This window comes from Pelecanus crispus, chromosome 1 (genome assembly GCF_030463565.1).
Source record: "Pelecanus crispus isolate bPelCri1 chromosome 1, bPelCri1.pri, whole genome shotgun sequence".
Classification (NCBI taxonomy): Eukaryota; Metazoa; Chordata; class Aves; order Pelecaniformes; family Pelecanidae; genus Pelecanus; species Pelecanus crispus.
Window position 1 is genome coordinate 93,664,020 of NC_134643.1, and position 14,097 is coordinate 93,678,116.

The window sequence follows — 14,097 nt, forward strand, 5'->3', positions numbered from 1 at the left end:
CACCTCATCAGCTGCCAAACACCTGCCAGTTTTACACCCTGGATGTCAATTTTAGGTTGAGTAGTTCACCTGCCCCAGTGAATTTAACACTTCCTCTGCAAGATTCCTGACTCCGGGCTTTCTTTTCACTCCCACATTAGTTCAGAGAAATGCTGCACTGAAAGGCCTGATCTGAACTTCTTTGCAGAGCTGCTGCTCCTTGGATACAAGTGAAAGCATCCAAAAGAGCATAGGAGCACCTCATTGCTGTGCCGTGGGTTTGCTACAGGAACCCAGGCACCATATGTTCCTGCGTGCATGTGTCTTACTGCAACAGAAAGCCACTGCTGAGCAAAACAGAAAGCTCAGAGTCCTAAACTCTCAGTGGTCTTATCAACACAGTTACTGTGAGCCTGGCAAAGATAAAATCCTAACCTGGGCACAGCACAAACACTCAGGAGTCATGAGACAATAATGCAGTGACCGCAGGACTCACCTCAGCACTCCAAGGGGATGAGCACACAAAAAGTTGTAGTAGCAGATGTCTTGATTGCCTGTCACATTCACTACCTGGACAGAGAAGAGGTGGGAGACCTGATATTAGCAAATCCTCCCTGTTCTGGGGGTTCTGGGGGGTTTGCTTTGTGCAAACACTGCATGTACACAAGGCATATCAGGACACAGCCTAGCCCTAGCACTGGCACAGGGGAGTACTGACAACTGCAAGTGAGGCTTGGGGGGGGGGTGGGGGGTGGGCAAGATGTTGCCACAGGCCACAAACCTGACGACAGTCTTCAGAGGAAAGTGTGCTCTCAACCCCACCACTAATAGATCTGCTTGCAGATATCTGAATAACAGCAGGATAGGAAGGGTGGGGAGAAAGGAGGAGAAATCACTCCTATCACAGCAAACCCTACTTGCTTTCAGTTGTCTTTTAGAGATAACAGCAGATTCGTCCTGCCTCTAAAATGAAACAGGCCCCAAATGAGGCATCAGATGATCAGGAAAACAGCTGCACTCCCACTTCCCAAGCAAAAATAGCAGACCTGCAAGCTCAGTGAGCCAAGCCAGTAGCAACACTAAACACATGGTGCAGAGAGAGCAGCTAAGGTAAACTGCCCCTCAGAGAGCAGGATTCCTGGGTGATTGCAGTTTCACTGCAATTGTCATCCTTACACCATGCAACCACAGAGCAAGTTTAAAGGCAAGAGTACCCAAGCATGGGGGATAGCCACACAAAGCCCAACGCACCGTCTGGTAAGTGATGACGAGCTGGATGACCGGCAGGGCATAAAACACTGCAATGGTGATAATGTTCCTGCAGAGAGGAGACAGTAGCAGCAGTTACACGCACCAAAACAACTGGTGCACACCCAGGACAGAGCCCCACAGTGCTTGTGGAGGAATGCATGCAACTCAGTGCCTAAGGGCACAGACCCTGCTCTTCCAGCCAGAGCTTTATACCTCTGGTTATGATCTCCTGAAGCAGAAGAGCCAATGTGCTAATGCAAACAGGAGGCAAATGCTAAAGGCACAAGAAAAGCCAGGATGTGGACCACGAGCTCATGTGTTTGGAGTGCCAAATTCTCACCTTCCCCAGTATGTTCCAGCACAGTGGTTGTTACCACACTTTAAACCAATTGTGCAAACCAGAATCCACTGGTCCACAAGTATCGTTATTTGAGGTGTGTGGGATCTGCAGTTACTGGTTGGAACAGGGTCAGAATGTGTTACAGGATGGCTCAAAGAATATCCTCAGGTCTAAAGTGTAGTTCGGAAGAAGGGCATGTGGACAGACTCCACAACCAGAGACTGGGTCCAGAGCTTGGGCCTTACCAGTTTGTCTTCTCCTTACCAGAAATAGATTTTGTATTTTTTGCTGACAATCCTCCGGTCCTTCCTGGACAAGTCTGATAGATAGAGGAACACCTAAAACATTAGTGGGTGGGGAAAGAGGGAAGAAAATAGAAAAGAACTAATAAAGACTACAGAAGCCAGTAGAAGATCTTGGTGTATTTAGACAATATGCAGCTTGGTGCTAGTTGGACCATTTTTTACAATGAGCTCATTGTGTCCCTTGATTCTGTGCAGAATGAGTTCTGCAAAACCCTCTGATCTCCAGGAATGGCTCTCACCACACAGAGCAGTGCAGAGTGACAAAAGGAGGCAGTTTGAGAGCTGCTAGCTTAAAGCCCCTCTGTACATCCACTGCAGTCACACTACTCGTACCAGGTAACTATCCACTATTGCACATTATTTTCTCCCTATCCTGTCCCACCTCCTTGGACTTTCTGGGACACTCTGGGCTTCTCCCTCCTTTCTCAAAAGTCCCCGATACATTCTGATTTTCCATATTAAATCACTCATTTCAGCAGCACACTTAGCACAGCAAGAAAACTTTCTAGATTTTGAAAAAGCACTAAGAAGCACATTTGGCTTTATTAGATTAAATCCACCTAAAAGGGAAGCAGAAACTTAAAAACCCTGGCAAGTGACTAGTACTGGTCCTGGCTCAGATGTATCCATGGCCCAGCATCATGGCCATAGCTGCAACACCAGCCATACCTTAGTGCGGATGACGTTCTTATCACTTTCAATTTCTGGCATGGTGTCAAAGTCACTCTCCTCCTCCACAGAGCTGTCTGTGTCAGAACCAGCTGGTGGCCTGCGCTCAGGGGAAGACAACTGATGTCCACCACTGGAGCTTGACTCGTCTGGAGCAGAGCGGGGAGAAGGAAACAGGCAGGGTAAAGGCTAAATCCCTCTATGCACAGCAATAAGAAAGCTGCCCCAAATATCAGCTGCAATCTGCTGGGACACGTTGTCATGGCCATTTCAGGGAACAAGTTTTTCCATGATTACAAACCTTCCTAAAAGTCTCAGATATCAGCTAAGAGCACTTTCAAGGACCATCTTCTCCCTCTGCAGATTTTTGGTTTTTGCCCTGCTTTTATTCTGTTACTTTTTATCTCTGGCATTTTCTACTCTTTACTAGCTTGGGCTCTGAAATCTGGAAGTCTGAGACAAGCCAGAAAGCCCTAGTGAAAGCAGCTGACTGTTCAGAGGTCAGAAACAGGCTGACCTGGTTAATATCCAGATTTTTATATAAGCTTTATATATATAAGCTTTTCTAAAAATGTTGTAGAACAAAAGACAAAGAAGAAAGTCACTTTTTCAAAGCAGGCAGAGCATTAGCTTTGCTCCCATTGCATGCACGGTACCGGTCACCTGCAGGTCAGCAGGACCTGCCTGCACTTCCCACAGGCTGACCAAGCTCCCAGCCAGCCCACTGCCCATACAGGCATGAGCAGAACACAAGTTTCTTCCTCGTTTCCCAAATGATTTTAAAGCATTTCCTAGTGAATTGGGGAGGAGGGATAGGGTGGTGCAGAAGCCCTCAACTCTATTCCAGGACTTGAATCCTCCTGAATTTTTCCCAAACCTCATGAAATATCAGTTCTGTGTTTCTTTGTCAGGCATTCAGAGATACCACACCTTCACAGTCCAACAAATGGGTGACATCTGGACTGTCAGGGCTGTCTTTACAGCACAGTGAGCAAATGCATCCTGAGCTGGGACCAAAAGTTATACAGAGCTGCTCTCCTCTCTCATTTGAGCAGCAGCCTCATGCTGCCCTGGACCTGCACCACCTCACCCTGCAACCTGGGTCCCCAAGCTGTCAAATTCAAGGATTATGCCCAAAAGTCCACAGCACTGAGCTATTCAATACCAATCTCTCCATAGGAGGGAAAACTGTTGTAAAGAGACTAAGAATACTCTGGCAAAGGAAGGCATTTCCCATCATCTCAGATTAGCAGGATCCTTGGGAGTTTTTTTTTCTCTCTTCTGCTGCCAGGGCATGGTTCACCTCTTGACAGCATGACATTATTTCTCACCTAATGAAACCTTTAGACTGCAAAAAGCTCTGATTCTGTCTTGCCTTGCGGCACACAACCCTTCAGCCCTCCAGTGAAAGGCATGCTTGGTCTAAATGCAGGCTTGATGAGCTAATAAGAGACTCCTAGAAGCTTGGTTGGAAGTGACCTTTGTCAGTCCCTAGTCAGCCTCCCGCACGAAGCAGCATTGTCACCAATGCTTATCAGGTGACTGTGGCTTTGTCTAGCTGAGATGAACACTTCCAATGACAGTCTCACAGGGCACCTCTTCCAGAGATTTGCCACCTTTTTGATGTAGATGTTTTGCCCTAAAGTGCAACCTGAACCTCCCAAGCTGCAATTTCCACCCCCCCCCAAGTAGTTGCAATCTGCTCCTGAAGCGGCTTGTGGCTTTATTCTCTTCTGGCTATAAAGCACCTTAAAGTGCCTTCCCCTGCCCTAGGCAGAACCCTCCCCATGCCCCCAGTTCTGGAAGATACTGTACCGATAGCACCATAGCTGCTTCCCTCCGGGGTGCTGGCTGTGATGGGGTGCGAAGACGTCATAATCCCAGATCCTGCAATGGAAACAGACCCAAAAGGGACAGTTAGTTTCATGTCAGTGCTTCAAAACACATCTCCAAGGTGAATACAAACATCTTGAAGAGCTGGAGGGGCTTGGGAAAAGCAGCAACTCTCCAAACAGATGGCAGTCTCCCTCTAGAGCATACTATGCCAAAGGGAAAACCTTGCTTTGTAACGTGAGGCAAGCCCATTCACTTCAGCCTCCCCAAACAAGCTGCCAGTTCAACTCACAGAAGCACAAGCCTCCCTCCAGCACCCTGTAGGAATCACATTATGGGGCTGCAAGACTTGGCAAATTCTAGAGCAAGTCTCATGATATTCAGAGCACCTTTATGGATTTCTAATTCTTCTCCTTCCCCGCCTCACACATTGATCTATTCAAATATTGCTACCTCCAGTTATCCCTGGAAGGGTCATAGACAGCCTTTGGCAAGACAGCTGCTACATAGTTCTAACCAAGCAAGTAGAAAGCAAAAGTTTGCCATGCAAAAAAGTGGTCACAATCTTGTGCTGATGACAAGAGGGGCAAGCCTTTGAGGGCTGGGAAGTCCCCACCTCCTGCCCGCACATCTGAAGCGAGGAGGGCTGCACCACTGAGTTGGGTTGCACTGGGACTATTCCCCACCTGGCTTCACATTCTCTCTTTTTGCCTGGTACCTGTTTGATCCCTCTGTGGTTGGGCTCAACTGCTGAACTGGCAGCAGACAAACACGTCAGGAAACACAGCCAGCTGAACCCCCCCTCACAGAGGGGTCAAATGCCCATCTCCCGAAACGGGAGGGAGCAAGAGCAGGAGGAGCGGGACCACAACTTCCAGTGGTGACAAACAGTGAGACAGGTCCAGCTACTTGTAAAACTTCACCCTCATAACAACATCATGTGGCCTGTCAAAGGGACGCAGAACATGGGATAGTATTTAAAGCCAAGCAACCTTACTGCAGCCTGGCAATGGCCTGGCTTCCCAAGCTGCATCTCTGGCTTCCCAGTACCTGATCTGTCCCATACTGATAGGCACAGGCAGATTCCTCTTTCCAGCTAGCAATTCTGGGCACTTCTGTAACACCTTGTGTAGTTTTTTTTAATACCATTTCCATTAGCCACATATGTAAAGAGCCCAAAACTTTTCCCTGCCCAAGCACAATTCCTAGGCAGGGGAGCACCCATAGAGTGATGACATTTGATGTTTCAAGTCCAAATTACTGCTTTCCTTTGACAAGTTCACTGTGCTTGTTGGGCTGCGGGCTAAGACTTGGCCTCCATTTCAGCTTCTCTACCCTCCTTGCCCCATCCCTCTGGCAGGGCAATGAACTGCTAGGAGGAGCATATGAAGTAGACAACAATGGCATGGATTGAGCACCAGAGGGAAGGCTCTGGCACGCCGCAGCCCCCGACATGACACCCGTTCAGCCCTGGGGTGGGATTAGCAGGATATTTTTGTAGGTTGCTGCAGGAACAAGATCCACCTTCTACTCTTCACCTACTGTGCAACCCTCCCTCTCTCGTGGCAGTTTTTTGCTGTTGCTTTAAAGTCATTTGGAAATCCAGATCATTGGGAAGAGGGCGAGAGAAGCATTTCCCCATGTTCATGGCACCAAGGCACATGCACACTTCTTTCTCCCATCAGTCCTGTCCCACAGGGACACTTCCTTCCTATTTTAGGCCAGGCTTTATGCTCTCAAGTGACTTGTCAACCTTCTCTCCCAAGTGACCAAGGGAAGATTTAAATCTGGACAAAGTAGGGAGGCCAGGGAGAAAAAGCACTCACCCTGTCTCTAACAGCTGCTTCAGACCCAGCTCACCCACTAATTTCAGTCCCACTTCCCAGTGTGCAAGTGAGTCAGCAAAGTAAATGTACCACACTAGGTGTGGTTCTTCCAGCTATTGCCTCCACCAGATAGAGATGATGTGGAATGGGAGGTGTCCCACATTATTTAAAAAAAAAAAAAATTAACCTCAGAAGCTGGGCATAAGATGGGCAACAGGAACAAAGGGGCACATGAAGTTGCAGGATATTCAAAGACAACAGGCAAAGACAGATTGCTCAGCACCTGCAACCACACTTTCTTGGTGGGGAAGGGGAAAGGAAAGGGGAGTGATAGAGAAGGTGAGATCCAGGGGTACTTTGGGGGAAAAGACATTCCAGTGGGTGGGAAGAGGAGAGGAGAAAAAAAAAAAAAAAAAAAAAGAGAGAAAGTTAGTGTGCCCTGGGTGACCTGGAAGACAGATGGAACACCTTTCCTATGAAGAAAAGCTGAGAGAGTTGTGGTTGTTCAGCCTGGAGAAGAAAAGGCTCTGGGGAGAGACCTTACTGTGGCCTTTCAATTTTGAAAGGGTGCTTATAAGAAAGATGAGGACAGACCTTTCAGCAGGGCCTGTAGTGACAGGACAAGGGGTAATGGTTTGAAACTGAGAGTCAGACTAGATATAAGGAAGAAGTTTTTTATTATGAGGATGGTGAAACACTGGAACAGGTTGCTCAGAGAGGTGGTAGATGCCCCATCCCCGGAAACATTCAAGGTCAGGTTGGATGGGGCTCTGAGCAACCTGATCTGGTTAAAGCTATCCCTGCTTATTGTGGGCGGGTTGGGCTGGATGATCTTTGGACATCCCTTCCAACCCAAAGCATTCTATGAGTCTATGACAGGGAAGATGCTAGTTACCATTTTATAGGCATCAGTCAGTCACAAACCCTGAAGAGACACAAAAGAGAAAGAAACAGCATAAGGGTAGGACATGGCTCCTCCCCAGAGGAAAGGACTCTGTGAAGGTGGCATAGAGTACAAGGGAGAGGACAGGTCACAAAAGGAGCAAGTGCCTCTGGGAACAAACCTGTAAACTCTGAAGGAACTGCACTGCCCCATCCTTTCACAGGGATACCGTTCAACAATCCTCCCTGCCCAGGAACCAGTTCTCTGCCCTCCAGATCTGTGTTAAATACAGCATCTGTGCCCTGCAGCTTCTTTAGGAACTTTCCAAGCACCAGAATTTAACTTCCACCTCTCACCAGGGCAGCTTGGAAAGCAGCTTCTAAGCTGCCTTCAGCACTTGAACCCTCAGCTGCAGCACCAGCAGCATTCCGTGGGGCTTCTGGTCTCCCAGCTGAGACTGCTCCTCTTTGCCTTAGACAGTGATCCCTTGTCACCAGCCTGGAGCTCTTCCAGGGCCTTGGTCAGGTCCTTTCAGCTTCCCCAAACTCCCCAACACACAGGCCCTTCCCATTTCGCCAGTGCCCTAAGACCTGCTCTTGTCTCACAGCAAAATCCACCCCAAATGACTTAAAATCAGAATATTTTTAAGCACATTTTTACAGTCCCCTGCTCATTTGGTTGTGAAGAAAACCTTTCACACACATTCCACACACAGGGATGCCTATGTAGAGCTCAGTGGCTGAAGAAACCAGGTCCTTGGCAGAAATATTAACCCAAGTGATGCCAGGTCAGAGAGAATTTCCACTGCTGATCCTTTAAGCACAGCTGAGTTATACTAGTATGCTTAATCTGGTGGTATGTAGCAGACTGGAGAGACTGAAGAAGCTGGGTATTAAAAAAGGGAACTCACCAAGAATCATTCAGTGCTGCCAAAACATAACAACCTCCCTTTCCCCAGGAGAGGTACAAATGATGATGCCTTTATCCTCAGACCAATGCTTTGAACTACTTTGCAGGCACTAAATATTTAAACAAAATGAAACTGCCAGCCTCCCACACTTCTCCAGAAAGCAGAAACTCCCAGTGCCCCCCGCCATCCACATGACAAAAATTTCCATCTTTCACTGGTAGCCTTTTAGATGCAGCTATGTTTTTATAACGCACAAATCTGCAGTATGTTGAAACATGGGTGCAGCATAAAGTAAACTGAATCTGATACCAAAGTAAATAACACAAACACCACTACCTAACTGTATTAGACATTCATTCACTTGGTTGTCTGAAACTCCCAGTTAAAAACAAATTAAAATTTAAATTAAATTAAAAAATTAGAGACCCCATGCTTGAACCAGGCAGAGGAAATCTTAAAGCATAAGAGCTGACAAACTCAAAGTGCCTTGTTTAGAAATGAACAGACCTGGTAACATTAGCTTGTAGGCAGGTCTAGCCAAGGCTTGCCCTTTCTCCACCCTTCTAAAAGCCAGCTCCTCAGGGCAGGGGTAAGGACCAGGTTCAGGGGAGCCTGCTGCAAGTGCCCTCTCTTGTGAGGGCAGAGAGGAAGCTCTAACATCTTTCATCAGCACCAGAGACTATGTGGTACATTTACAGGAAAGAATGCTTGAAGGGACAGAAGGTACTTGACTGACAGTCTGCCCTTGCCTGGCCTGGAACATGTGCCGTTCACTTAAAGCTGTCACACAACAGAAGAGAGACCTTACCATCCTCAGGACTCAATCTCCCAGCTGAAGCCTTCCTCCGAACCCTGAAAAAAAGAACAGGCAGCACTCATGAGATAGACAACAAACCCCATCACCTGCCAGCCATGGCAGGATTATCTAGGACACCAACATGGTGCAAGCTCTAAAAAGCAAGCAAACAAAAACCTAACAAAAACAAACAAACAAAATACTGTTTGGGCAAGGCATGGCTCAGCCATGACTGCTTGCTGTCCACCTCTCAGGCTTCCAAAGTAATGGAGGGTTTTTTTTACCCCCTCAATTATCCACCAGAGGCAGGACAGCCAGTTATATGTGCATGTTGGGAGAGACTCTCAGACCATCTTCCCAAACCAAACTGCCCAGCTCAGGGGACCAAGCACATAAGAATCTACTTAAAGGGTAGCAGGAACCAGAGGCACACACGAGCACAATGCTTAAGATGACAATACCACCTCCTTCAATGCAGGTGCCAAGCCAGGGAGGGTAGGAAAAAAAACCCCATATGCTCATAACAAAGAAAAAAATAACAGCAAAAAGAGCACACACACTCAAGTAATTTCATTTAATTGTTCCAATGAAATGTTGTTTCATTGATGTTTCTTGAAGTTAAGCCATGGTCCCATCTTGAAATTGTTTTGCTTCATAGTACCAAACTTTTAAGATCCCCTCTTCTGAAGCAGCTGAAAAAAACTCTGCCACGTTCAGTCTGAGGAGCTGGCTGACAAATATGGTTCCCACAAAACCAACCTGCTATTTGCCAAAAGCTTTATATGGCTCTTCTCATACCAACCTTTGCCCAGCAGGGGAGGAAAGAGTGGTGAAGGATCCTCCCTACTCTCAAGTCTCCACAGTTTGGACAAAGGATTTGCTTAACCATTGTCACTGCCTACACAGGCAGCAGTGACAGATCCCAACAAACTCCACCATCCCCAGCACCTTAAGAGCACCTGACCACTGCCCCACCAAGGTTCTCATCCTGTGCTAGCAGTTACCTGCCCTACAGGAGCAAATCCTACCTCCTTTTTAGTCTGTTGTCCTTTTCCTGCCCCTCCAGTCCTGCTCTCACTTCAAGATCACCTCCAGTGAGCCAAGAACCCTGGGGCAACTGGGAAGAGTTTTGCTTCCTCCCCACCTCCTGCCAAGAACAACCTATCATGATAGCTGTGCACAAGTTCACCTCAGTTACAGATATTCCCCTCAACACAAGCCCAAGCATCAAGGTCTGGGGCAGGGGAGGCAGGTCAGGAAGGAAACCAGCACTCTTGGGACTCCAAGGCCCTATTTGGGTCACTGCCACTTACTGACACTTATTGCAGTACTCAGTCCAGCACTCGGGGAAGTACCTTTGTTCCTCAGTGCTCTGGCACCCCATATCTCAGACTGGCCCCATCACAATTCCCACCTGCCACCTAGTGTCCTCACACAAGGAAACCCAAGGGTAGGGGCACTACAAAAGCTAGAGGGCACAGCCTTAGATTTTTATCCTTGCCATGATCCCCACAGCAGAGGAAGAAAAGTTTTCTGGCTGGTGGTCTGTAGGAGCCCACTGAATAGTCATGGACTTGTCTGGCTGCTCTGTTCAGATGCTTGCCACCCCACTTGCCCTGAATTCACTGCAGGGTGAGGCATCTCTGACGATGAAGAGAGACAGAAATGTTGTTCTTGTAAAACCCCTCAACTCACCTGATATAGTGCACAAAAGCAACCACCACTGAGCCCAAGTAAAAGGAGAGGAAACTCAGGAAGCTGAAGAACATGGCCTGGACATAAACAGACTCTGAGGAAAGAGAAGACATCAGTCAGCTCACAGAGCAGGGACAGCCCCTCTCAGAACCAGCTCTCCTGCCCTGCTCTTCCCAACACCACCTGGTGACAACACCCAGCCCCAAACAGTCCTTCAAGACCCATCTTCTTTCTTCAAGAGGAATCGCCAGAACCTGTTGCAAGCTACTCCCCCCATTTCTTCACTCCCAGTGCTAACTGGTGTGCCTCTGAGACCACCCTGTGCTACACAACACCTCCTGGAAGGGACCAGGACTGCAATGGTTTTGAGTCCTCTGCTGGTGCTTTCTGCACCATCCCATCAGAGGGCTGCCGGCCCAGGCATACTCTCCTACGCAAAATTGCCAAGTCCCCCCACAAAGCTGCATTGCTCTGCACAAAGACACTGACTTTTAATAGAGGGCACAATTGTCACTTGAAGGTTCTTTGTCCGCTGCAGGTTCCAGGTGCGGTTGACATTCCCTGTGAGAGGCAAAGTGTACAGCAAATGTAAAAACAATCAAACATTAGTGATCTCTGGCCCTTATCTCAGTTCTCTGCACTTGCAAAAACACCAGAGTCTGGCTTTTCACTAAAATCTGTGTGTGGTTTTACTCTAAACCTTTCCCAGACTTGTCAATGTACAGCCTTTTCCATATGTTTCCCCCACCTCCCTTCTATCCACAGCCTGTTTTTCAGCCTAGAAATCACTGCTTGAGTCTTCCATACATTGCTCAAATCTGGATGCCTGAATCCCACAGGTATCTCATCTCCTATTCATCTAGTCCCCAAAGGGCAGTTTCTGTCACTACAAATACTGGGACACCATTTTTGCCTTTGGCCAAAACTCTGCTGGCAAAACACTTCTGTGCAGCATGCCATGCTAGAGTCTTGTTATGTTTCAGCAGGGCTTAGCACACCCTGCCAGTACAGCTCTGCGGACAGCTTTAGGATAAGAGAAAGACACCTGGAAGGTGACAATTCTCTCTTAGGGTGGGAATTGGGGAAGCCCAGTGTATCTGTTGTTTGCAGTCTTGCTTCTCCTACAGGGAGGGAGCCATCCAGCTTTGAGGATAGGAATGTCCTTGGTCTGAAATGGGCTCAGATTGTCATGGGGTCACCTGCACCCCGACTCCAGTTTCACCCATCGCGTGAGTGGTGGAGGCTTTGCTTTTACCACTGCCCAGGAGGTAGACACAGTGTTCTCTGGCTGGGAAAGGTACTAGAACAAGTCTCTCATAAGATTATTTCCCCCCAAATTACTAGTTGTTCCTGCTTTCCCCTAGTGGGGAGGCTGTCATAGATCCCAAGGTAACAGCTGGAGAAGGTGGTCGCTGCAGGAACTGCCATCTGGGCCTCCCTGCAGGCAGGGACATAATACACAGCAGTAGGGAAAAAACCACAAAAAGTTGTAAGCAGCACTGCTTGGGTGTCTCCAGCATCTCCAGTGACTCCTCAGAAGAGCACATAGCCCCAGCAAGCCAGGTGCTATACTAGCCAGCCACTTCCAGGGTTGATCAAGACTTTTAACCTACCCAACAATATTAAGCTTATACTTCACTCGTCCTCAGAGCTACCTGGATAAGATAGAGCTATATGACCATCCTGTGTCATCCCACAGGAAGGTCCCCAAGGACTCCTGCTGCTCCACCACCTGGATGCAGCCACAAAATCTGCCTCCCAGAGCAACTTACCATGAATGGAGGAAGGCACAGAACCCCCACAGGCGTAATCCTCTGGCTTGATGACAAACACAACAAAGAACTGCTCACCCAGGAAGTCCTTTCTCTGCATGGGAGGACAGAAGATGACAGAACCCATGAGAAGTGAAGCAGCCTCTCCCTCCAATGCAAAGCAGAGGTGATGATCTCCACAGGGCCAGAGATCAGGTTTTAGTTGCTACACAGGCACCAGCCTTATGGAGACCTGTGTGTTCGGGACAGAGCTTGGTTTCTGGGGATGCTCCCCTCATCCTGGCTGATAATAAGCTGAGTTCATCAGTACGCAGTACAGTAGTACCCCAGTACAAGCAAACCAATGCTAATGCATTTATTTATTTATTTTAATTAGTGCAAGACATCTACCTAAGCTTTGCTCATTATAAGGCTCTACTACCACCACTTGGTGGTAGAAGAACCAAGGTTCAAACAGAAGACACCTGGCTGCAGCCACGCTGATCTAGAGCCTCAGCACCTAAGCCGTAACGCACCTACCTAAGCAAAAGTAAACAAGGTTTTGCAGTAAAAGGTAACATCTCTTCTTCTACCGATACCAGCTATCTAATAACAAAGGAACACAGCCATACCAGAATTAACAAAATAAAACTAGGGATGCACAGGACAAGCCACTGAAAAAAAACCCAACACTGGGACAAAAATCAGCATCTCACCTGCACCGTTATGGCTGCCTGCTTTGTCATAGACTGGTAAACACCGTTGAACTCTACATTATGGTCCAGGTCATACACTGGGCACTGAAACAGATACAACTAAGGGTTAAACCAGGGACAAAACCCAAATGAATTTCATAAGGAGCCAGCAGGAGAACAGACAGTGCAGAACAGCAGAAAAAGGCCCCGCTTGGGATGACAAAGGGAACAAAACAATGAGTACCCATTCAGAAGTTAGAAAAGCTGCTCTGAAGACACCAGCTGTGGCCTGCACTCACTGATCTCGGCATTCTCACTAGAGGGCTGCAGTTTAATCCCAGAAGAGGATTCAGCCAGACTGATCACTCCATGATTCCCACAGGGCAGCGCATACACTCAGCTGGACACTGGTTGTGTCACATGCTTTGCGGTCTGTAGTATGTGCCAAGTGCTTGCCCTCGTTTTACTCTTTCCTACTACTTTTAATACCTGACAGGTTGAAAATCACCTGTCATAGTCTTCCCGCTTGCCCTTCTACCATTCAAACACAGGGATGTGGGCAGGAGTTGATGCTAGCCATTTCTCTCCTCACCCCAGGTATTAAAGGCAACTGCCAGGACTTCAGAGACAGTACGCAAGGCATCTTGCTGCTTCCACACTGCAGGTCCCTGCATCATTCAGGGAGTGGGGGAAAGGAGGAGAAACATGGGGCTATTTCCCAGCTGTGAGCAACAGCCAACCTCCATGGCAGGGAACAGCTGTTCTCCCCTTCCCAGGAAAGGGGATGAGTAATTGTGGAGAGAGGAAATCGAATTGAAAAGGAGGAGAGATCTCATGTCTGGAAATCAGAAGCTCCCCATGCTGCCTTGAGGCAGGGGAGAGTCAAGGGAACCGCATCGTCCCCTCCCTCAGTGTCATGGTTTAGCCCCAGCAATAAACTAAGCACCACGCAGCCGCTCGCTCACTCCCCCTACCCCGATGGGATGGGGGAGAGAATCGGAGGAGTGAGAAACACTCCTGGGTTGAGATAAGAACAGTTTAATAATTGAAATAAAGTAAAATAGTAATGATAGTAATAACAATACAATAATGATGATAATAATATACAAAGCAAGCAATGCACAATGCAATTGCTCACCACCCACCGACTGATACCCAGACAGT

The 14,097-nt window shown here is 47.9% G+C and overlaps 1 protein-coding gene across 1 annotated transcript in view; it reads right to left on the reverse strand.

Moving 5' to 3' along the window:
• SIDT1 (SID1 transmembrane family member 1) overlaps positions 1–14,097 on the reverse strand; it is a 48,480-nt gene that overhangs the window by 10,003 nt on the left and 24,380 nt on the right. Inside the window, exons 6-15 of the mRNA XM_075711207.1 lie at positions 12,955–13,038; positions 12,260–12,353; positions 10,977–11,048; positions 10,488–10,581; positions 8,805–8,848; positions 4,360–4,431; positions 2,545–2,693; positions 1,835–1,908; positions 1,231–1,297; positions 476–549 (exon numbers count right to left, since the gene is read on the reverse strand). Coding sequence (XP_075567322.1) covers positions 476–549; positions 1,231–1,297; positions 1,835–1,908; positions 2,545–2,693; positions 4,360–4,431; positions 8,805–8,848; positions 10,488–10,581; positions 10,977–11,048; positions 12,260–12,353; positions 12,955–13,038 — 824 coding nt within the window. The remainder of the gene's footprint in view (positions 1–475; positions 550–1,230; positions 1,298–1,834; positions 1,909–2,544; positions 2,694–4,359; positions 4,432–8,804; positions 8,849–10,487; positions 10,582–10,976; positions 11,049–12,259; positions 12,354–12,954; positions 13,039–14,097) is intronic.